Here is a 22,323-nt window from a genome sequence, read left to right on the forward strand (position 1 = left end):
GCTCCTTTGATAACGACGACAGCGCGACGTTGGAGCTTGGGTTTCTCAGCAATTCGATGAGCTGATAGAGGAAAGTAAAAAAGCCCAAGGACTTTCCATTGCTTCCACCACTTCTATCGCAAGTGTCTTACGGTCAGATATATACCGAGAATCTTAGTGTCAACATCTGAACATATCTCCACCAGAATTTCGCTACATTTACTACAGCCTTGAGATAAAGAAAGCGACACACCAAAGCCTTGCTTTCAACTTGAAATCGAATGAAGGTTGAATAGCGAAGAGTCTGGTCCCACCGATCACACATCGCACATGATAATACTTGGAGTGCCCCCAAATGATCCATTCGACCCGGAACGCTTTATCGGCAAGACATCCTTCATATATGTGATCTTGGATTTGACCGAGACTGAACTTAAACATTAGCTTCCTATCGGTAAGAGTTTTTGATCCACTAGAGGACGAAGGTCTTTCGTTGTAATTCTCTGTCGACCAAACACGACCAATGCGATGACTGCGTGAAGACAAGTTGTTTCCGTCACCTGCGCATCTTTGCAGTTACCTGAACAACCTCCAATCACATCACACCGCTGGTCCATAACAGCAGTAGCGTATGTTGTCTTACATTCAGCTGCGCCTGAATCAATACATTGTCCAAATGCAGAAGCCAAGTCGATAATCCTAACGCATTACAGAAACTCTTACTAACGTAGTGAAAGAGTAATATGCATTGCATCGTCACTGCCTGTGTAGCTTATACTGAGTTTCTTGTTCTACTAGTGTATTGAATATTGTATAAATACTTTGGGGTCCTGCACGACCTGAGACATCGTAACAAGCTGAATACGATGTGTGAGATTTACCCCTCACTTATACCACTTACAGCACATTCTGCATTCTGCATGAGAAACTATCGTAATTTTCTGCAGGATGGAATGTGATAACAACGGCAGAGATGTCGGGCCGTTCCTAGTCCATATTGCCATATCGCCTTACAAGAAGGGCAAGGTCCTCGCCTCTACCCTTAACCCTTAACTCTGGGTTGTCATGTCCAGGAGGAAGCTGATAGTTCAGAACAGCTACAAAGAAACCTTAACATTTCAACACCAGATTTAACACAATGGCCTACTCGAACATAAACTCAGACGTCTTCGATGTCGTCGTCATCGGTGGAGGCCCAGTCGGTCTAGCTGCAGGATACGAAGTCGCCAAAGCGGGAAGCAAGGTAATGATTCTTGAACAGAATAACTTCTTCAATCAAGCCGGCAGTTCGGGTGATCTGGCCCGCATGTTTCGCACTATGTAAGCTTGGCACAGAACAAACCATATTCGTGTTGACTAACAGAATAGGTACACCGAGGAGTTCATGGCCAAGCTTGCGATTGAAGCCATGAAGCATTGGAATGCTCTTGAGAAAGATGCTGGAGTGTCGCTCCGATGGATGGGAGGTCTTTTGAACTTTGGTGATAAGGACATGGGCGGCGATACTCCGGAAGGTACGATACTGTTGTGCGTTTAAGAGGCAATACTAACTTGGATAGGCTCGCTCTTGGGACCTAAGGCGAACTTGGACAAGTTTGGCATGTCCTATAAGGAGCGTAAGTATACTCACTCCCATTCTCCTTTCTTATTCTGACCAAGACAGTTACTGCTGAGCAGATAGAGGAGCAGTATCCCTTCAAGAACCTCGACCGCAAGTGGATCGGACTCTTCGCCCCAGACAATGGAGTCATCAACGTCCAACTCCTCCTCCGTACTCTGTACAGTCTCGCCAAGGACTATGGCGCCCAGGCAAAGCAGCACACTCAGGTGAAGCAGCTTCGTCCTTTGGAAAGTGATAAATCCATCTGGGAAGTCCACACGATGGTTCATGATAAAGAGGTCAAGTATTTGACAAAGAAGATCATCATTACCAGTGGAGCTTATGTCAATCATGTCTTGAAACCGAGTTTCAGCATTGGTCTGAGACTGGATATTTGGGAAATGGTTGCTACCTACTTCAACACCAATCCCGGACCCAACGGCACTATCTTCCCTAGTAGGTGCATCGTCATGCTGTGATCTACCCTACTAACACTCTAAGGCATGTGGTTTCAGTTCGGACCATCGGTGAATGACAGGTCCCAACTCTTCTACGGCTTCCCAGCCTTACCATGGGGCCCACCTAATGTTGTGAGAATTGCAGTGGATGCTGCTACTCGAACAATTGACGACCCAAGCCAACGCCAAGCCAATGTCTTTGATCCGAGAGATATCCAAGACACCCAAGATTTCGTCAGAGATCATGTCGTCGGCGTTGACGCCACCGTTCCCGCCTCGACTGTTAGTTGTCTCCAGACCAATGTTTTCGGTAAGATCATCGCACTATTGCCTTTGGTACATGCTAATACAAGTAGATAACATGTTTGTGCTGGACTTCTTGCCAGAGAAGTATCTCCGAGGTGGTGCGGAGAAGAGTATTGCTATTTTCACCGCTGGTTGGGCTATGAAGTTTGTGCCAACTCTGGGCAAAGCACTTGCTGAGATGGCGTTGACTGGGAAGTCTGACTACAAACTGGATGAGTTCTCCATCACGCGTCCTGCACCGGAAGGAAAGGAGATTATCATCGAGGATCCTGTATCCATCAATGCGTCTGCAAAGAAAGAGAAAACTCTTTCTCTGTCTCGTAGCGATTGCACACAGTCTGGGGGGTCCTCATGCCGCTCTAGCTGAAACATTACTTGGCGTACCTCAGGCTCGTACAGTTCTTCAATACGAAAACTCCCTTCAGAATACTATTGTTTTTGACATGCCCGATTCTTCGGGTTGCTCTTCCGAAGTCCCTCGCTGAGTCGCCCATTTCGTAGCTGAATTAGGAATAGCACGAACTTCAGACGAAAGCAACGAATTGCCAAAGGCCCGATTGGCCACACTCCACAACGGGTCCAGTCCGCTTCGGAGGGGTTCATGCGGGGTATTTCTGGTGTAGCAAGTGAGATCTTTTCGATATCGGACTTGATGACCGAAGCCTATCCTCCTCTTGAAATATTCTTTATTTCTACAGCGCGGAATTCTTCTTGTATCTGAAATAAACTCAAATCAAAATCTCAAAATGGGCGGCAACGACAACACAGTGGGTGCTTACTACGCACCAAAGGGCGGCCTGCCCCCACAAACCCAACTCCTCACCGACCGGGCTATGTTCACCGAGTCTTACGCCGTCATCCCCAAAGGCTGCTTCAGTGACATCGTCACCAGCTTTCTTCCATTCTGGGAGCAGACACGACTATGGGTCATCGCTCGCCCACTATCGGGCTTCGCTGAGACATTCTCTCAGTACATCATGGAGGTTCAACCAGGCGGTGGTAGTGACCGTGCTGAGATGGATGACACTGCTGAGGGTGTCTTGTTCGTTGTCGAGGGTGAAATCACCGTCACGCTAGCTGGCGAAGCTCACACTCTTTCATCGGGAGGTTATGCTTTCCTCCCTCCCAAGAGCGGCTGGACACTTCGCAACAACTCTAGTGAAGCAGCTCGTTTCCACTGGGTCCGCAAAGCCTACGAATCGGTCCCTGGTCTTGATGCACCTGAGGCCTTCTTCGCCAACGAGAAGGACATTGAGCCTAGAGAAATGCCCGATACAAACGGAGCTTGGGCGACAACACGCTTCGTTGATCCTACCGATGTTCGACACGATATGCATGTGAACATCGTCACTTTCCAGCCTGGTGGTATCATTCCCTTCGCTGAGACACATGTCATGGAGCACGGTCTTTATGTTCTTGAAGGAAAGGCTGTTTACCGACTGAATCAGGACTGGGTCGAGGTTGAAGCTGGTGACTTTATGTGGTTGCGGGCCTTTTGTCCTCAGGCGTGCTATGCTGGCGGACCTGGCAAGTTCAGGTACTTGTTGTATAAGGATGTAAACCGACACGCGAAGCTATCTAGGTAGATCAAACAATACTTAAAACTGCTGAAATCTCGTTATTGTTGTCTTAGACCTTCTAGGCGATCGAAGTAATCAACCTTTGGGGATTTAGTAGTTTCAGTTACAAGATCGCTGCCATGGGATCTTGCTCAGCAAAGTGCCGTGTTTCTGGAAAGAGATATACAAACAACAGATTCTGCAGCCTGTGGCTCAGCAGACCCTGTGGACATAATCCGTCTGGTGGCTTCAGCTAATACATGCGACCAAAGGTAGTGGAAAATACGGGATCCCGTCCGCTCTCCCATAGTCAAGCCACTAACCGGCGGATTAGTAGTTGGGTCGGTGACGACCAGCGAATCCCCGCTGTTGCATGTTTTTTGCGAATAACCGCAAATGCCTTTGCGGTCTTGCTTTTTGTCAGACAATTTGTGGTTGTGAGGTGCTGACGCCGATGCGCTGTTGTGGCGAGTATCGTGAAATATGCTTCACGGCGCTTTTTCTTTTTCTTTTTCTTTTTCTTTTCCCATGTCGCGTTTAGCTCATGCGTCTATGGATCCTGCTAGGACTGCCAATCGCAACCCCACTACAGCAGGTCTCAATCTGTTCATCTTCCGTAGTATAGTGGTCAGTATGCAAGCTTGTCACGCTTGAGACCCGGGTTCAATTCCCGGCGGGAGAGATCCAGCCACCTGTGATACACAGGCGATTCTTTTTTGCCGCTTTATCAACACACAAGATACTGCGCGCATTACCTATAGTCAAGCTTTATGCATGTGTTCATTTTCATTTTGGAATATGTCTGGACCGAAAATGAGGTCACACGCTGCGGGAGCTACTCTAGGTCACCGTCTCAGGCGCTTTGGTTACCCTGAACAATCGCTCCTAGACAATTGAGACATAGTGGAATAAGCGCCTGAGAATTGCAATTATGAGAATCTCCCATAGAACAGAGTCATGCAGGAAGGGAGCAAAGGAAGCAGTCATTCAATGAGATCATTAAACTTGATATAAGCAAAGGTTTTAAACTCAAGGACTGGGGGATGATGGTCGTCAATCAGAGTAATGAATGCGATCTCAACGTAACATTGCAACTCAATTTACACAAACCAAAGAACACCAACATCGCACAATATCAATATAACCGACGACTTATAGGCTTAACGAAGTAATCACCAAAACACGCGTCAATATCATTATGACCATTGCAAGATAGTAATCTGTGTGATTTTTGTTTAAGTAGGATCACATCGCATTGTGTAGCCCCGCCCACGACGCGAACTACAAATATAAAGAAACTGGACATGTCAGGAAGTACCAGAACTAAAACAATTATTCAGTGGAATTATCTGACGTTCAGTTCCAGACTGGCGATGCACAGCACATGAAAATTAGCTTATAAACGCCTTTTGCCAACTGGTGTCAAGAGAAACAGGCGAGCCACAGTGGGAATCCCATAAGCTCCAGCCCTTCAATCACAACTATGCATGCATTTCTCAATCCCCCAAACCGACGAGATAGAGACCAGAAAACGACAAAAAGAAATAAAAAACATCGACAACGGCAGGATTCGAACCTACGCGTGCGAACACAATGCCTATGATGTCTCGGAAGAGATAGCAGGGCATCGCCTTAACCACTCGGCCACGTTGTCCTGAGTTCGTTGAGCACAGACAGTTCGATTGTGGGATCATGGACTCATCGCAATCAATCATGCATACGACATACCGAAGGAGTGCTGAGATACATGGAAAACTGCGTTTCAATACTGAACTCTGTCCCGTTGATTAACGAAAAATGTCTGGATATTAGTTGTTTTTTGTCAGTTATTATATGCACGCGTCACTGGGCGGACACGGCCGAGAACGAATACGCCGCTTGTTCAAACAGGGTGGGTACTTCGCCATGAACTCAGTTTGAAGGATGAGTAAAAGAGGGCTGCCTCGAAGTTTATCAAGCACGATGCACAATAATTGAGATCAATTCTATTGCCAGGTCTGGTTTCATAATACGTAATATGCCAATCATTCCATCCAGTCTAAGCTCCACTGAAGATCTGAAACTTGTAACCAGCACTACGCTTCGGGCTTCTTAGCATAAGTAACGCAACTATGAACAGTTAGCCATAATCTCTCGCAGGAAAGCAAAACACTCACATGGGCCAATAAGCATGGATCTTGGGGTTATTCCAGTCCTGTCTCAGCTTCACCAAAAACACCTCGACCTCCTCACGGCTCCAGCCCAGTCCTCTCGTAAAAGGCGCCATAGTCAGCGCCTCCAGAGCTGAGGCTGCATTGACGTTATTCCACTGGCCAAGCTCCTTGTACTTCTTATCCTTGGGCCAATGGTTGGTAGGCCACTTGTAGCGCGTCTCAACAACATCAACGAATCCGACCTCTTTCAGCATATCCTTGAAGTTGGTGGTGCGTTCGAAAGAGCGGTTGAACTTTCCGGCTGCTTCGTCGAGAAGTCGGCACCATTTGTACATGGTATGATCTTCCTTGAGGGTGCCATCGTCGCTGCCCATGATGACATCGACATCCTGCAGTTCAACGTAGCCGCCTGGAGCCAGGTTCCTATTTGCGTCAGTATGGTTGATTTGGTGAATGGTGAGATTTGTTTTACTGGTAGATCTTGGTGAAGTACGACTTCCAGTTCTGAATGCTGAAGTTCATGAATCTGCTGTGAATAAAGTCAAAGGGTTCGCTGTATGTCCATTCCTCGTCGATATCATCGATCTCGAAGCGAACGTTCGGTGGCACACTATGATTCATCAGCCGATTCCACGGTTGACTAGAAGTTTCACTCATACAAGCTTGGCTGGCTCGGTGAGAGGTCAACACCAATGACCTGTCTTGTCAGCGGCTATTCTGGATAAGCTTTAATGGCGTAGCTCACTGTTGCCTCGGGATGCTCGTCGCCAAAGTCAATCGCCCAGATACCGGTTCCAGTGCCAACGTCGAGGACACGCTTAACCTTCGAGTCGGGAAGGTTAGGAGGGCTCAGACCGAGCTTGTTATCAAGAGTAAGCAAGAACAAGTTATGTTGCAGATCTGTATTGTTATTGTTATGCTACGTCTGGCGGCATGTGAGAGTACAAACCTAATCTTTCGTTCTCCTCATCATCGTTCGGGAGATTGTATTCTGCGATTGGACACGTCAGTGATATGGTTGGTATAGTAGAGGAGCTACATACTGCCGTCTCGAAAAGCATGATATGTTCTTCCATTTTCTTGACGGAAATCAAGAATTGAGCTTCTCAAGCTGTCTGTCGAGGACGCATTATCCTACGCCGTAAGATCAGCAACAAAGGTCTGTAAGACGATGGCCACGGGCTGATCTCATACCGCACCAAGTGACGAGTCTGCGTCAGAATGCTGGGGCCGTTAGCTAGCTTCAGTGGATCACTTCTAGCGGGAACTAACGTTATCGTCAGCGTCTACGACGGGGTGCGCTTCAATGGTCGTCATTGTCGATTGCAGATCTTTGCTCTCAGATTATCAAGAGCCCCAGAAACTATCGCGATTTGTTTTTCTATCAATGGGAACTTAAATGCCGCATATGGTATGCACATGATCCGAGCTTTAAAACCTGCATTGTTTTCTCTTTTCTCGTCCGATGCTGTGCTACAAAACTGACGACCAACATGCATGACACGAACCAACACAGCGTTGCAGACACTGCCAAATATGTGCAGTGAAGCGATTGCCGAAGTTCCGCCTGCTGTCATTCCTTGGAATACCCTGAAAGGATCCTCTCTTACTGGTCCCAGGCGCCGAGAAGTGGCCTGGTGTCAGGCCTTTGGACGGGTTCCGATTGGTGGAGGGCGGGGCCTTCCGGTGTCAGACCCAAAGAGGTAGAGTTCACCGTTAACCCCACGAACAGTTCAGCCATTCAGCTTTTGACTTGCATACGCCCAAATAGTACACCTTTATCAAAGCAAAATGCTCTGTAATAAGTGGTCAGTGGAAATAGCAAGATATTCATGTAGTAACACACTGCTCGGAAGTCAATGCTCTCCGCAAAGAATTACAAAAGGAGGAACATGACATCTTTGTTAGAGAGTGGACGTGAAATTCATCTGTTATTTTTTCCCTCTCGAGACCTGGATTTACACTTCAAGCCAAGAAAGTGGCGTTTGTTATGAAGCATAATGCCAGGTCTGCCTTTCGTTGAAATTTCTGCATCATGATACAAGGCGCAACTGCTGACGCGGCCATTATTGCGGACATCACTGCCAAACCCCTGGCAATCCCCACGATAATTGATTGATACGTTGATTAAAGCCTTTGATATGTCATCGAGATATATCAAGCTAACACATTAAAGAATCCCCGCAGAAGTCAAGCCTTTGAAAGACAATGTGTACAGAGGATTTTTAACACTTCATTTACGTCCTCTCTTATCCCGTCACCTGAATTCTTGTTGATGATCATTACAAGCTCGCTGATATCTGGACCAATACATGGTGGACATGACAATGGATGTGCTTCAAAGGAAATTGTAACTGGTCCCGGTCACAAAGGAGCAAACAAAGCCGAATGGACCAGGTAGTTATCTTGATACCGTTCTTGAAGTCACTTTCCCTCTCCTTACTAGAACACATCTACATAACAAAAGGCATGTAAAGAGTGATAGACCTTGGGATGAAGTTTCCATCAGCCTCAATTCTAAAACAAACAAGAGTTTCAAGTAGCTAAGAATACACTTACCTTTAAGTCTAACGCCTCTTACTGCCCATGAGGAGAGGTACGAGGCGTAAGTTGCCTGTCTTTGCTGATATGTGTTATTTGCGTTTATGTTGGAACTGGAGCTCTTTTTTCTACCCCTCCACTATACCGGTACCACATTGGCCATGTATCATCACATAAGATAATAAACAAAGTATTGGACACTAGTAAGTTGATGTTTCGAATAAGTGCCAGTATCTTAAAAAGCAATGAGAGGCTGACTGTAAAGATCTAGATTTTAGTGTATTATATCTGCAGACCACTCTGGAGATGTAATCCTTGTTTTCCTAAAACTACCTAGACACAACAAGGACTCTGTTACTGTGTTTTGGAAGAAGTGGTGGCGCCAAGATTGGAAACCGTGTATAAGAGCCGCGAAGGCGTCATCCAACACGAGGTATGAAGCTATATGCTGGCCATAAGGTTAAGCTCCAGGCCGCCAACATAGCTGATTATGACACAGTAGATTTCTCTCCCCAATGCAAGGTTGTAAGATCAGGTTGCATCGATTGCAGTACGCGAATGTGTCTTGATGGCTATGAAAGGAAGAGGCTGACAGGTATAAAGCCCCGACCGCGTTTGAATCTCTGGATCGGCCATCACTTGGATCAGCAATATCGCAACCAAGCGTCAAATTGCAACTGTAAGCTGCCTCAAACCACCTTCACTTTACTGCTACGCCTAAACAGTAACCTTCCCCACTCTGAAGTCGCTATGAAGCTCTCTACCTTCCTGTCTTTTGGAGCTCTCCTCCTCGTCGGACCATTTCCCGCCTCAGCTTGGCCAGAATTGCAATTCCGGCCCGAGATTCTCGAAAACAACACAACCTGGGTCGCACAAGGTGCCATAACGAAGAAATCTGCTGAAACTAAAAACCTACCTCTCCGCTGCCCAACTCCAAGGACTTCTTTGCTTGGTCGAGCTTTCACATGGATGCTGGGCCCCGAGAAGCCTAAGTGCAAGCAATTCAACATAGCTGCTGGAGAAACGATTAGTGGATTCCCCCGTTTCCAAACCGACCAAATCCATGGATTTACCTTCCCTAATCGAACTTACTTTGTCCACGCTGCCATAGAAGGAGTTTTTGTCCACGTGGAAGTCAAGAAAGGACTTTGGACCATGATTCCAGGAGCTATGACTGTCACCTGCTACGAGGGGAATGATGGCGCACCTCACTGCGTGGGCAGAATGTGAGATCCAATAAGGCTGGTTGGGACGCAGCAGCATGGAAAATTTTTGGATGTCAAAGTTAGCTGATGATGGGTAATTTCATTAACCCGATTTTCACCATGATGCCGCGTTGTTCCAAGTTGTGTAACCAACAAGCAGGAGTTTGAAGCCTCTGACGGTAACGTTCACTTCCGTCCCGTCTTTTATAAACTGCGAGAAACCATGAAGAGAATTTGTAATTCCTTGTACCATGTGACCCAGCCCTTCCTCCAGTTTCCTCTGCCAGTATAAGCTTCATGGATTCACAAGCAGCATAAAAGGTCGAGAGGGCCCAAGGCGGGGACAACAGTACCAAAAGTCAACATCCTAAGTGCATGTCACGCCTTGACGAGCAGGGACGACTGAGTTCTTTGTGCTGATATAAGCTCTCAGCCACTAGTTTCAACTACAAATAACGGTCTTTGGCTGTACATAAGCGGCTTGTTTGCAGAACTTGATCGTGGGGGCCGATTTGAAACGTGGGGACATGTTTATATTGGGCATCCTTCTCTCTGAGTAGTAACTGCGCAGTCATTTGTGAAGATGAAGGTTCAGTTGATAAGACCATTTCTTCTGCAGCATGTCTATCCTTGCCTCTGTAAGCCCCACTAAATAAGTTTCCAAGAGTAGCAAGCAATATGATATGCTTCATGAAATCACATGGACTTAGTGGCCGTTAGCTGTAGCCTTTGTGGCTCTGGGACGAATGTCCTCAATTTGGGTTGATGCTAGCCGTAACCGGCACATGATGGAAGCATTGGTGAATTAGGCAATAAAGCAGATGCACCCTGATGACACTGGCCTCAATTTGGGTCAAGCTTCTTTTTCCTTCACTTTGAAGTACTTGGGAGTTTTAGATATACCCCTCAGCGATCCCCTTGACTGCATTCCCGGCATGCTAAGGGAGATCAGACATGTGCTCTCAGACCCCTCGGGAACTAATCCCGCGTAGGCCAATCAGCGCTCTTCTTTCAGATATTTGATGTCAGAAAAACAAGAACCAATCATCCAGACCAGCAAGGGAAAAGGCTTTTGAAGAACCAACTCCCGATATCCCTTCACAGCTTATTTCTCTCTCATTTCACAACTCGTAATACTCGTGGCACGCATGGCACAATCCGAGGACCCGTCAAACAGCCATGACCCCAACCATGACAACAAAACGACTACAATGTGGGGGATCATCCTCTGCGTCGTAGTCATTCTGGTCATCTGCATCATCTGCTTCGTACACTGGCTCCTGCGAAATAATCATATGCCACGGCCTCTGGAAACACAGCTTCCGCGATTTCGAACGAGCTCCGGTCTGGGAAAGTTGGCCGTGGAGAGCATGCCGACCGTCACTTATCATCATCGGATACACTCCAAGCAGATTCACACGCAAGCCCAAATGACTCCATACATGTTTCGAAAGGCACGAAAGCCGAAACTCGAAAGTTTGCAGCGCTATTTCACGATGCCTAATTTGTCGAATCGCTCTCCGAATGTCACCGACCGAAATGCACGGCAAGCAGATGAACGCACTTCTCCAGCGTGTTCTATCTGCACTGAAGATTTTATTGAGGGAACAAATTTAAGGAAATTACCATGCGGTCACCTCTTTCATCCACAATGCATTGATCCGTGGTTGATAGGACGATCGCGGACTTGCCCACTATGGTCAGTTGTATCACCATCTCTGATGAAATCCAGCTGACAAAGCGCCTCTCTTTCATCAAGTCGCGTTGATCTGGCCACTTTGATCAGTTTGTCGAAACCGCAAGCAGTGCATTCATTTGGTACACGAGGACGCGCATATCATTCGCAAGCTGCAAGATAATGATACTACGAAATACCCATAAGACAATGACCAGCGATTTGCGACGAGGAGCATGGCCAGGGCGTTTCACAGTGTAATGCACATTCCCTTCAGATAAAAATTGCAAAACATGTTTCTTCCTTGCTGCGAAAGCGGCAATCAATTAGACTACATGGTGATCCATTCACGATCTCATAATAAACGCAGAGGTGAGTGTTGTATGGACTGCCCAAAGACACCAAAGACTTCATACCAACATGAATGAAGCCCAGCAAACTCCCTCGGCTTTTGCCAAATGAGCTCTGAGCCAGCCTCAAAGACTAGAATATGATTCCCATTACGAAATCTGTCTCATTTGCAACAAAACCTCCCTGCAGTTCCAGAGGCCGCCTATGAGGGGTAACTTTACCAGTTGCTGATCCTGTCAAAGCTCCCCAAAGTTACAGGGCATGTCCACACAGACCACACTGTACCACCGTAGTCTCTAAGCTTAATCGCAAGCTGAGATATATACTTGCCAGCTACAATTGATGCCACTACAAAAGGGCTGATGATCAGTCCCAGAACAGCATCGTCGCAGCCGTAATTTCGCGCTCGTAAAAATGTCAGCGAAATAAATGCCGCGTGGTCGAGACAATTCCATGCAAACCCCGCCTCGTAAATTATCGTCACGAGCCTGTCTTTGAGCTTTTATGAGCCTGGGTTCGTCTCAATTCTCCGAGGTGTGCATTTCATCGTAGACCCTTGATTCTACCCCCGGCGCTAAAAAGCTTGTCTGCAATAAGCACCCACTCGATTATCATTGCTGCAATTGATGTTAGATACCGACTGGTACTTCTTCTGTCGTACACGCCCTCTTGTTTCAGTCTGTCCCTCTTCAACACCGCTTCGTGCTCGTTTCTCGCCCAGTCATATCATGCTCACCTTGACTCACACCGCTGCTCTGTGCAATCTCGCCAGTGCTACAAAACCAAGCATCTGACACTGGCGATCCATTCCCCGCAAACAAAGACGCCAAGGAAATTGACGCGTACGTCATATTCACAGGCACTTGAGCTTTTGCCTTTCCGTTGATACGATGGAGCTATAAAATGCTTGAAGCTGGCCAAGCCGGATGCAACCGAAGGGGGCGCAGTCATTTCACTACACAGCCCCAAACAGGTCGTCATTTTTGTCAAACCCCCACCCAAAATTCCTGCATGCCATTCGAACTGAGGCTCGCTTGGGGTATCACGATGGCCGTTGAGAGAAGAGACAACTTTCACCACTGGACCAGTTCAGCAGATCAAAGGAGCAGTGCAGTGTGGCAATAAGCATAACCGCGATTAAGTTAGTTAAAAAGAGCTTTGTGGAAATGAGTGTGTCTAAAGGTCAACTGCTCTCTACTTGTAGCATAGCATCATCGACTTAAGGGCTTCGATCCACATAGCAGACTAAGATGACAGCTCCACCCCGCTCTGTGAATAAAACATGTGGTGAGACGCTAGTTCTTGGGGGCTACATCTTTTTCGTTGTCACCTGTACTCGATCTATATTTTCGTGAGAGTACGATGAGCCAAGATCTGGATGGCCTATCCTCAAATTTCAGGAACACCATCGAGCCAGACGAGCCAGACGAGAGCACTTTGTTGAATGATGCGACTGCAAGTTTCGGGACGGAAACAGATATTGAGCACGAGGGGGAATGGCCTCAACCCTCAATCTTTGTCACCCTGCACCGGTAATGATGAATCCTTCAAATTCTGCGCTGAATAGACCGTGCTGACTGTATATCGGATGCAGGATAAGAAAATTTGTACTCGCAAGCATAGGTGCATCTCAAGGTGCTATCCTCCGATGTGTCCCATCTAACACCGTTCACCAGATGACCCTTACTCTCTGGAGCAGCTGAAGAGTCCAAGAGTCAACCACCTCATTGTCCGTCCGTTGGTAGATCGTCTATATGACGAGAATGACTACTCCATTGGTGCGCCATACCCTTTTTGAAGACAATCGCTGAGACGTATCGCACTGCGTGCTGACAACAATCAGTCTATTGTCTCCTCGCAAACCGAGTACAGTTCCTTCGCGAGCAATCGAGCGTCATTGACCAAAGCACCAGCATAGCCCGCGCAACATTATGCGAACTATTAGCTATCAAGATCCTGCGCAACTTTCACGATGACAACCCAGGTTTAGACGGTCTACTCCTACTCTCCAAGATCCTGGTCCAAGGTTTTGACCCCTTTCATGGTGCTCCGCCTGAAGTTGAACAATACGGGCGCTATCCACAATGGCCTATTCAGAAGCGCGGCGGCCATGAGAGGAAGCTGACTGCACTCGAACTCGCGATCATATCCGAGAGCAAGAACTTTGTCAGTTCTTCAGGGTGCAGACGTGTTATAGATGCAGTGTACCGTGGCCAGATTGTCTACACGCCTTTGTCATTCGTCGATATCTTGCCGAACCATTATGAGTACCTCCCGGTGTCTTTGTACGAACCGCGCAAGGCGCCGCTGCTTGACCACCATCGCCTCGTGGTTCCGCGTACCCGATATATCATCGAACTGGTGCACTACATCATTCTCACTTTGCTATATGTTTATACGATGCAGTATCGAGATCCTGACAACTTGACTGGAAATGAAGTAGTCTTCATTCTGTACTCTGCCGGCTGGGTTCTTCACGAACTCGCTGCCATCATTGAACACGGGTGGATGATTCATTCGCAAACTTTATGGTCATTCTTGGACCTTTCGTACACTGTCATCTTCATGGCTTACATCACAGTTCGGGCCTATGAGCTAGCTGTAAGCAGCGTGCAGAATGGCTTGGCACATAATATACTGTGTCTCGCAGCCCCAGTTCTTCTGACCAGACTGGCCTTCAACATTCTACCAGACCATATTGTCTTCATTTCGCTCCACGCCATGATGAAGGAGTTTCTGATCCTCACATTTCTCGCCATATGGTGTTTCACAGGGTTCCTGTTAGCGCTGCAGTGGCTTTCTCCGGGAGATGGCTCGATTCCAAACGACTTCACCATAATCAAATGGCTGCTGTGGATCTGGTTCGGACTGGATGGAACAGGAATTGAGGAATCTGTTCAATTTCACGCCATTTTAGGACCGGCACTGACCATTGCCTTTGCCTTTCTCGGCAATACTCTGTTTCTCACGATTCTTGTTTCCCTCCTCACCAACCGGTTCAGTACCATCGTTACATCTGAGGATGTCGAGATCCAGTTTCGAAAGACAGTGCTGACGTTTGAGGGCGTAAAAAGCGATGCCATCTTCGCATACCCGCCACCATTCAACCTCTTTGCACTACTGATACTTCTTCCTATCAAACCATTCCTGTCACCTCTCGAGTTCTACTCGATTCACGTATTTCTCGCACGACTTGTCAATGCACCTCTTTTGTTTTGCGTCGGCTTCTACGAACGTCGACGCCTATGGACTTTTGGACCTGACGCGGCCAAAGTTTCAAGAATGTGGAAGTTCACCGGTTTCTCACCACATGGTGATATACAGGCTGTGTTTGAAGTCGATGCTCCGGCCGAGGTTCTCCGAGAAGCTGATGAGCTGGATGGACTGAGCGAGATGGGCTTTTCCGATGGCGATGCGGTATCAAGACTTTCCCGAGAAAGAGAAATCAGAGCACCAGTTGTATTTAGCCTGAGTAATGCAGGGACATGGTCCCCAGGACAAGCCCCCGTTGCTTGATCCAACTAAATAGATGCCGTATTGTTTGTATCTTCCCAAACCACCCTCCCCTCAAACCACGTCTTCAGCACTTTCGCTCCACTAAACTCACCACGACTCAAGTCCCGATCAACCGCAATGAAATTCGCCTTCTTTCCTGTCTCAATACTTCCCATCTCCGAAGCCTTGCCTACGGCCTCAGCACCCGCTAGCGTTATGATACGACAGATCTTTGCACCTCCAATCTCTTTCGTCGTCTTGCCCTCTTGCGTACCAAAGCGCTCCACGACGGCCGATAGGGCTGGGAATAGGTCTGGCGTGTCGGTCAAGAACCAGTCGGAACCTACGGTGACATGGACGCCAGCATCCTGGAGTTCCTTGAACGGCCATTTGAAGATGTGGGGATAGTTAGCTGTGAGATTTGTGTTATGAAATATCGCGGGTGACATTTCGGCCGTAATTCGTAAATCTGCCATTCGGGAAATGTCATCTTCAGTAGTCGGTCAGTACTTGCCAAGTAGAAGCAATGGACACGATCACTCTCACCTTGGTGAATGGCGTTGCAATGTGCCAGCTCATGCACTGGGCCTGAAGGGTTTGACTGTCGAACTCGCTCAAGAACATCCAGTGCTCGCCTTGCAGAGCCATCACCGGCACAGTGAATCTTGCATGTCAACCCTCTTGCATCATGCTTTGTCAAAGCTGACAACAGCTCTTCGAATGTAAGCAGTAGCCTGTCCTCGTTGGGAAGTCCATCTGCTCCAATGTCGCACTGCGTGAAGTGAGGCGGTATGGGCGCTCCATCCATCCAAAACTTGACAAACCTTGCATCAATGTGTTGACTACAAAACACATCAGCATCATCGATGAGCCGATGAAGGCTTTCGGCTCTCTCCTGAGCAAAGCTCTCCGGTGCATGAACAATGTGAGGGAAAACCTGCATGTCCAGTCGTCCTTCATTGTCCAGCTCTCGAAGGGCGTGAAGATAGAGTGTGTTAGCAGACGCCTCTTGTAGTGAAGTGATACCAAATTTGTGAGACATCTTGATCCCATAGATAAGAGCTTCCTTGACGAACGACACAGATGGCTGAGGCAGGCTCGCCAAGACCTCAGCTGATGCTGCTTCCACCAACTCCCCAGTCAACTGGCCATCCGGCCTCCGCATGTACTTTCCTCCAGGGGGATCCTCAACATCAGCGCCATACCCAACGCGGTTGAGAGCTGCGGTGTTAAGGGCGACATTATGACAGGAGACATCTCGAACAAGCACCGGCTGCTCAGGAAAGGTATCGTCAAGATATTTTCGATCCATCTTTCCATCTGGAAAGTTCTGTCCTGCGTAAAAGTTTGCAATGAGCCAATCACCTCTGAAATGAGCTTGTGCACAGGCACAAGTGGTCTGTCCTCTCTTGATGTTCTCGGCAATAGTTGCAGCGGTGCTATCTGATCCAATGTCAACTTCGCTCATTTTCTGCATCGAGGCTACTAGGAGGTGGGTATGTGCGTCGTGTATTCCTGGCATGACGAATTTATTGTCAAGATCGTAGATGGGTAGGCCATGCTCGTCAGCCAGGTCTTGGATCGCTTGGTCGGTTCCGACTGCCTCAAAACGCCCGGATGGGGAAACAATAAAGGCTTCGGCCCATGGCCGTCTGTCATTTACAGTATACACACGGCCGTGTATGAAAGCAGCACCAGATTGCTTCATTTTGATATGCGGATCTGTTAGTCGATACACGTATAATAGCTACACTGTGGACATGGAATCAATCCAGAATGTGTCTCCAAAGGTGTCTGTTAAATAATGTCGGACGTCCGGAACCCGGAACTTCGGAATCAACATCAGATATAATAAAATAAAGCACAGTAATCCTAGAAGTCCTGCGAGCCAGCCGATCAGTTTGTCAGGCAGATCAAGACGTCAAGCATGATCGGATCCTATGCAGGGATGCTAACCCCATTCATGGAAATCTTGCTACCCCTCAACACAGAAACGAAGTCAATCTCCCAGCACATCGCACTTTTTGCCCAGATTAGGAAAAGCGTTTCCTGCCAAAGCTGTTGGGACTTACTCTAAGTACTGCAACCTGACAACCATATCTCTGCCTTTCTCTGGGGTGGTATGGTTGATTCACGGGGTGCTGGATCTCATTGGATGCTAACGAATTCGTTCAGACAATGGGGAGCCAGAGTAACCGCTCGGAATGTTGGGTGCTAGCTACCTGGCATATAGTTCGGTAAATCTGTTTTATGAGAAAAGGTGGCAGTGGTAAACGCCGGCAGAATTTCGACAGGCAAGAAACATACATTGATATTACCCAGCTTTCTCCTCGCCTGGTATTTCAGCGATTGGCTCACCATCCGGCTTGCCCGCCGTAACAATGGTGTTTTGAAAGCCGAGCACCAACTGTGGCCTTTCCTCCTCTGTACTGAAACACTGCCAGGCGCTCTTCTTCTGTGGGGATTATGAGATTCACTGATTCGGTCTCATAGTTGCTGTTTGTATCCTCGCCATGTCGAGTACGTGTGGTATTACCCTGAGTATTTATTATCTAGTAGACAGCTACGCCCAGCTAAGAAATGATGACATGTCTACTATCATGCTCGTGTGACATACCATGTCATTTGCTATTTGGTATAGGTACGTTCTTCAGTTGCTCAGAATGATACGCACATGCAGACAGAAGTCATCAGAACTATAACTTGGATCACCAACTTGTGCCATAAGGATGACTGTATCTCGGCCGTTTTCATCGGGATGGCCTGTTTTAGTACTAGGATATCAAAATTGAGAATCGACCGTGGGAAGAGTTATCATGAGCGGCAAAAATTGAGCAGAGAGCTTTTGGTTAGTGAGATGGTCAATCAGTAAGCCCCAGAAACACCAAAAAAACATACAACAGCGGGGATTCGCTGGTCGTCACCGACCCAACTACTGATCCGCCCCTTACAGGCTTGACTATGGGAGAGCGGACGGGATCCCGTATTTTCCTGCAGGTATGGTCGTATGTGCTTATCGTTGCTGTCAATCAGATCTATACCCGGCAACTGGTCAACTGAAGATGAACCTGAGCAGGCTGGTGGTGGAAATCAAGCCGCTGACGTCACCCCACTAAAAGACGGCTTCAGGTTAAGTAGACGTCTTTTCCCTCAAGCATTCAAGTAGCCCAGACACAATGCCAAAGTTCTTGGTCCGATCATAAATATGGCATAACTGTATCAGGATTTGCAACGTTAGGCACTCTTGATTCAGGTTGCACTACCACAGCTTGTCATTCTCGTCTTAGCAGCCACCTTTACTTGTCGGGCTGCTAATTGTCCAACTACCCGTTTCCGTTATCACCAGGATACACAAGATTGACACCAGACCACTCCGCATCTATGGCGTAACCCGCAATGGTAATTAATTGGCTTTTCATCCTATCTCCAACTTCCGGCGCGTCATATGCATCTGCTGCCACGTATACCTTTGTGATCAAGCTGTACCGGTTGGAACAGAGGTTGAAACAAGGCTCCTTCGTTTATGCCTAATCCATCATCGGGCAAAGAATGTCCGAGGCAGCTGGCATTCCAGGCACCTTGTTTCGCCCCATGAGCTGTTTTCCTAGACATAGGGCTGAGATCTCCATACAGCTAAGGCGGCGGAAGTGGACTAAATATCATACTACCAGATCTGACAACCTAAACCCATCTACCCATTTATCCCCTCTATTAAATTGACACATTGTGTTTCTCTCACCTCACCAAATAGCCAGCCCAGGAGCTTATAACATGGTTGAACAGCTAGCTGTATCGGGCCAACATTATCCCAGTTTTCAGGAGGTCGTCCAAGGTCTAGACGACACTCAACTCGCCGCCAGCCTAAGAGGAATGGATGCCCATCAAGTTCACCGCATCGTTCAATGCTTGCATGGAAATCGACATCTTGATCAGGGCGGTAGGGTCATCCTTTCTTTCAATATCTCAGTTTGTTCGGTAATGATAACCTCTGACCACTATTCCCATTTATAGAAGTTCAACCGTGGCCTCGAGACGCGCAATCAATTTTAGAAGTTCAACCTTGGCCGCGCGACCCTCAAGCAATGAGCGAATACTACTATCAGAACCCATATCAGACCTATCCAGCAACAGGATGCTACATATACGACTGGAACTGGTATTACTATGACAGCACAATTAACAATGTTCCATATTGTGGGGATTATTACCTCAGCTATGAGTATTGGTGGGCACCTGTTGTATGGTACCCTACGTGGTATTATGTGCCGCTCACTCGTTACAGAGTCCCCAACAGGTCACGCTACAGAAGGCTTACATGATTTGGACCTTATTTGGTGGAAGGCTAGGAATGGGCAGTGTTTGAGAAAGAGATCTGGGCCAAGACTACCTGTTCAACTCCTTTGAGCCTTGCCGACTGAGAGTTGGAGTCTATCCCCCTTATATGTTAGATTGGTTGGAAGTTGACATCAAGGCCTCGACCAAAGTTATAAATCTAAGATACTTGGTCCCAAGTCCAGTCGGATTATGTGTGAAATATTGTAAGATGCTACGCGGAATCGTACGAAGCATTATCAATTTATGCTGAAATGTGAAAGATTTTGATTTCTTACGTTGCAGCCATCCTTTCCCATCAGGCTCTGAGCTGCACCACCCTCAACCTCTGCGGCTGAGCGGTACGGCGAATTGGGACTGCACCTTCACCGCACATGTTCTCATCAAAATGTCATTGGAAGCAACCTATTCGCTGATTACCTTTGTAGTCTCGGATTCGCGGCCCAATACTTGCCCCTTGACAATATATTGCCTGATGAGATTGTCGCAACTATTGGTACGGGGTTGGAATGAGGCTCTCTGACATCCTGGTCTGACGTAAGGTTACGCAATTGAGGGTGAACGTGCATGGGTTGGGCGAACATTGTTGATGAAAGTTAGCATGTGAATAATGCTGTTGAGGCCCAATCACCAGCTATAAAGACTGCTGTGACCATTAGTTCGTTCGTCTTCTGTTCAGAAACTCAACATACACAACTGAACCATTGACCAACTATACAGGAGCCAAGATAACATGAGTGATCAACTTTCTGTCGAAGAAATTGACGACGTGGAACTTCCGGGTGCCTTGCAATGACTTGACGATACTCAACTGGACGGCAATATTCAAGGCCTTGATAGCAATCAGATCCCTCGTGTCTTACTTGCCATCAAGAGCATGAATGACGAACAAGGCCAGCGCATCATTCAGAGGCTTGACCCCTCGAAAGATAACCGCATCCAGAACTTTGGTACGTCAATAGTTTTTCCTTACCACTGTACCTTCAAGTCGTCAAACACCGTCAAAAATTAGGAGGAGTCATGTTCTGGGGTACGAATATCGAGTCGGGCCCCAGAAAACCGAACCATCCCACGTTTTGTGACAAGTTCCCTCACAAGACAAATACCGGAAGGTTTGTTTGGGAATGCGGCTGGCATGACTCCGATAAGGCGGTGGACAACATCATCGTGAACTACTTCCTGATGATGCAGAACGGGGTCCTCTGGTCGCATGTTGAGGGTGCACCGAATGAGTACATGTGTCGCGCATGCGTCAACGACAAGCCGGAAAGTTTCAATACGTATGATTTGGATGACTTTGATGCTCATTTCTCTAAGAAACATGTTGTCGAGCCCAAAAGTCTGGATGATTCTATCAAGAGTTCGTATGGGCAGTATTTAGGACCACGTCCGGGCTATAACCATTACCCTTGAGCTTATACATGCAGTAGTAGCTGTACTAGTTATGTAGCTTCTGACAGGCTGGGTAATGCGGTGAGGGGAAGGTTTTGTCCAGTATATTATCTATCATTCATTACGATTAACTTGTTGTCTTTAGTATGAGGATCCGCTAATGGGAAAACTCACGGTCTTTGTGAAAAAAATGAGTCTATTGAAAACGACTGTCTGCCTCACAACATGACTTCGGATTTCTCTCTACTCGGCGCTTTTCACTCCATCTCTCTCATCTTCTTCCTTCCTATTCTCACGAATTGTAGGACCATCTAGGCGTTGCGATATTTCTCAGCTCAGCTCAGATCAATTACCGCTTTTAGCATTAATATCGTCTCCTCTCAGAAATCCGTGTGGTTGAGCTAGCAACGCGCGACAGGCAAAAGTGTCAAAATAATTATATGGAAGGCTTCTTAAAGCAACTAGAAAAGAAAGGAGTAAAGAGCATTATATTCCTACAAGATTTAGTCGTTTCCATCCTTCAGAACCTCCCGTTTTTTAGTCCTCCACTTGTACCCACCGTCGTCATTGGCGAATATGTCTCGTTTTACTACCGTCACCTGCTGTCTTGCTTTGTTCGCCGTTTCTGGCGTCAGTGCTGGGCCTTGCCGGCCTTCGTCCTCTGTTCCCATGTCCAGTCTAGAAATGACCTCCACCATCAGCCAATTAGCGGAATCGACAGCCGCGGTTGTCTCTTCGTCCACCTTCACCAAGCCCTTCGAAACAATCTCCATGGCTGTTTCCACCGATGTAACCAGTAGTACCTACTCGACTACAACTACCGAAGCGCAAGCCGGACCAGGCATCAGTTTGATAGCTGCCACTACGATCGCAACAACTACTACAAGCGCGGACATTGAGTCAGAGAGGATCTCTTCCATCACCACGGCCTCAACAACTACCGCAGACACAATGGCGACAACATCCGAGCCTACTACGACTTCTACCGCACCAGAAGAGCCCATTACCTGCGCTGATTTTCCCAATCCGTTCAATGCGACCAACGGCGATTCCTTCCAAATCGTGTGCGACACTCTGCCACGCATCATCTTCAGCATTGGTACTCCCATCCGGGGAATCAGCTTCAAGGCTTGCCTTGATGCCTGTACACAAACATCAGGATGCGGTGGTGCAGCCTACATAGAGGCTGATCAAACCTGCAAGATCTTCTCTACAGCACCAGGCGCGAGCCGTATCCCTGGTAATATCCTTGCTCTGTTGATTTGGGGTCAGTGACC

General features: G+C 47.5%; 9 protein-coding genes and 4 non-coding genes across 14 annotated transcripts; 9 read left to right on the forward strand and 4 right to left on the reverse strand.

The window, feature by feature from the left end:
- Positions 1–1,117: 1,117 nt before the first annotated feature.
- Positions 1,118–2,710, forward strand: FOIG_11694 (uncharacterized protein; the record flags this gene model as incomplete). Its single annotated transcript, XM_031212261.1, has 6 exons — positions 1,118–1,299; positions 1,348–1,493; positions 1,539–1,595; positions 1,643–2,035; positions 2,081–2,347; positions 2,394–2,710. 6 exons carry the CDS (start codon positions 1,118–1,120, stop codon positions 2,708–2,710), a joined length of 1,362 nt encoding a protein of 453 aa, XP_031058238.1.
- A 245-nt stretch (positions 2,711–2,955) lies between these two features.
- Positions 2,956–4,043, forward strand: FOIG_11695 (allantoin catabolism protein). Its single transcript, XM_031212262.1, has one exon. It carries the CDS (start codon positions 3,090–3,092, stop codon positions 3,927–3,929), a length of 840 nt encoding a protein of 279 aa, XP_031058239.1. The 5' UTR covers positions 2,956–3,089; the 3' UTR covers positions 3,930–4,043.
- Positions 4,044–4,164: 121 nt separating this feature from the next.
- On the forward strand, positions 4,165–4,280 carry FOIG_11696. Its single transcript, XR_004093444.1, has one exon. It is a non-coding gene; the product is annotated as a 5S ribosomal RNA (ribosomal RNA).
- A 232-nt stretch (positions 4,281–4,512) lies between these two features.
- FOIG_11697 lies at positions 4,513–4,584 on the forward strand. Its single transcript has one exon. It is a non-coding gene; the product is annotated as a tRNA-Asp (tRNA).
- An 873-nt stretch (positions 4,585–5,457) lies between these two features.
- FOIG_11698 lies at positions 5,458–5,556 on the reverse strand. Its single transcript has one exon. It is a non-coding gene; the product is annotated as a tRNA-Ser (tRNA).
- Positions 5,557–5,798: 242 nt separating this feature from the next.
- On the reverse strand, positions 5,799–7,579 carry FOIG_11699 (uncharacterized protein). The gene is made up of 9 exons (XM_031212263.1): positions 7,328–7,579; positions 7,250–7,279; positions 7,099–7,189; positions 7,005–7,046; positions 6,801–6,955; positions 6,715–6,752; positions 6,528–6,665; positions 6,059–6,478; positions 5,799–6,011 (listed from the first exon to the last, which is right to left on the reverse strand). Exons 1-9 carry the CDS (start codon positions 7,370–7,372, stop codon positions 5,978–5,980), a joined length of 993 nt encoding a protein of 330 aa, XP_031058240.1. The 5' UTR covers positions 7,373–7,579; the 3' UTR covers positions 5,799–5,977.
- A 1,767-nt stretch (positions 7,580–9,346) lies between these two features.
- FOIG_11700 (uncharacterized protein) lies at positions 9,347–9,826 on the forward strand (the record flags this gene model as incomplete). Its single annotated transcript, XM_031212264.1, has 1 exon — positions 9,347–9,826. One exon carries the CDS (start codon positions 9,347–9,349, stop codon positions 9,824–9,826), a length of 480 nt encoding a protein of 159 aa, XP_031058241.1.
- Positions 9,827–10,874: 1,048 nt separating this feature from the next.
- FOIG_11701 (uncharacterized protein) lies at positions 10,875–11,810 on the forward strand. Of its 2 annotated transcripts, XM_031212265.1 has the most exons (2): positions 10,875–11,500; positions 11,561–11,810. In XM_031212265.1, exons 1-2 carry the CDS (start codon positions 10,950–10,952, stop codon positions 11,658–11,660), a joined length of 651 nt encoding a protein of 216 aa, XP_031058242.1. In that variant the 5' UTR covers positions 10,875–10,949; the 3' UTR covers positions 11,661–11,810. The 2 variants fall into 2 exon arrangements, with proteins under 2 accessions (XP_031058242.1, XP_031058243.1); XM_031212266.1 differs by having other exon boundaries at positions 10,875–11,810.
- Positions 11,811–12,355: 545 nt separating this feature from the next.
- On the forward strand, positions 12,356–15,459 carry FOIG_11702 (uncharacterized protein). The gene is made up of 4 exons (XM_031212267.1): positions 12,356–13,359; positions 13,422–13,450; positions 13,504–13,605; positions 13,671–15,459. Exons 1-4 carry the CDS (start codon positions 13,190–13,192, stop codon positions 15,341–15,343), a joined length of 1,974 nt encoding a protein of 657 aa, XP_031058244.1. The 5' UTR covers positions 12,356–13,189; the 3' UTR covers positions 15,344–15,459.
- On the reverse strand, positions 15,349–17,030 carry FOIG_11703 (uncharacterized protein; the record flags this gene model as incomplete). Its single annotated transcript, XM_031212268.1, has 2 exons — positions 15,349–15,812; positions 15,869–17,030. The coding sequence occupies 2 exons, from the start codon at positions 17,028–17,030 to the stop codon at positions 15,349–15,351; spliced, it is 1,626 nt and encodes a 541-aa protein (XP_031058245.1).
- A 1,183-nt stretch (positions 17,031–18,213) lies between these two features.
- Positions 18,214–18,329, reverse strand: FOIG_11704. The gene has a single exon (XR_004093445.1). It is a non-coding gene; the product is annotated as a 5S ribosomal RNA (ribosomal RNA).
- Positions 18,330–20,531: 2,202 nt separating this feature from the next.
- Positions 20,532–21,067, forward strand: FOIG_11705 (uncharacterized protein; the record flags this gene model as incomplete). Its single annotated transcript, XM_031212269.1, has 2 exons — positions 20,532–20,604; positions 20,667–21,067. The coding sequence occupies 2 exons, from the start codon at positions 20,532–20,534 to the stop codon at positions 21,065–21,067; spliced, it is 474 nt and encodes a 157-aa protein (XP_031058246.1).
- A 555-nt stretch (positions 21,068–21,622) lies between these two features.
- On the forward strand, positions 21,623–22,321 carry FOIG_11706 (uncharacterized protein; the record flags this gene model as incomplete). The annotated part of the gene is made up of 1 exon (XM_031212270.1): positions 21,623–22,321. The coding sequence occupies one exon, from the start codon at positions 21,623–21,625 to the stop codon at positions 22,319–22,321; it is 699 nt and encodes a 232-aa protein (XP_031058247.1).
- Between the last annotated feature and the right edge of the window lie 2 nt (positions 22,322–22,323).

Source organism: Fusarium odoratissimum, assembly GCF_000260195.1.
Source record: "Fusarium odoratissimum NRRL 54006 unplaced genomic scaffold supercont1.22, whole genome shotgun sequence".
In the NCBI taxonomy this organism is placed as follows: Eukaryota; Fungi; Ascomycota; class Sordariomycetes; order Hypocreales; family Nectriaceae; genus Fusarium; species Fusarium odoratissimum.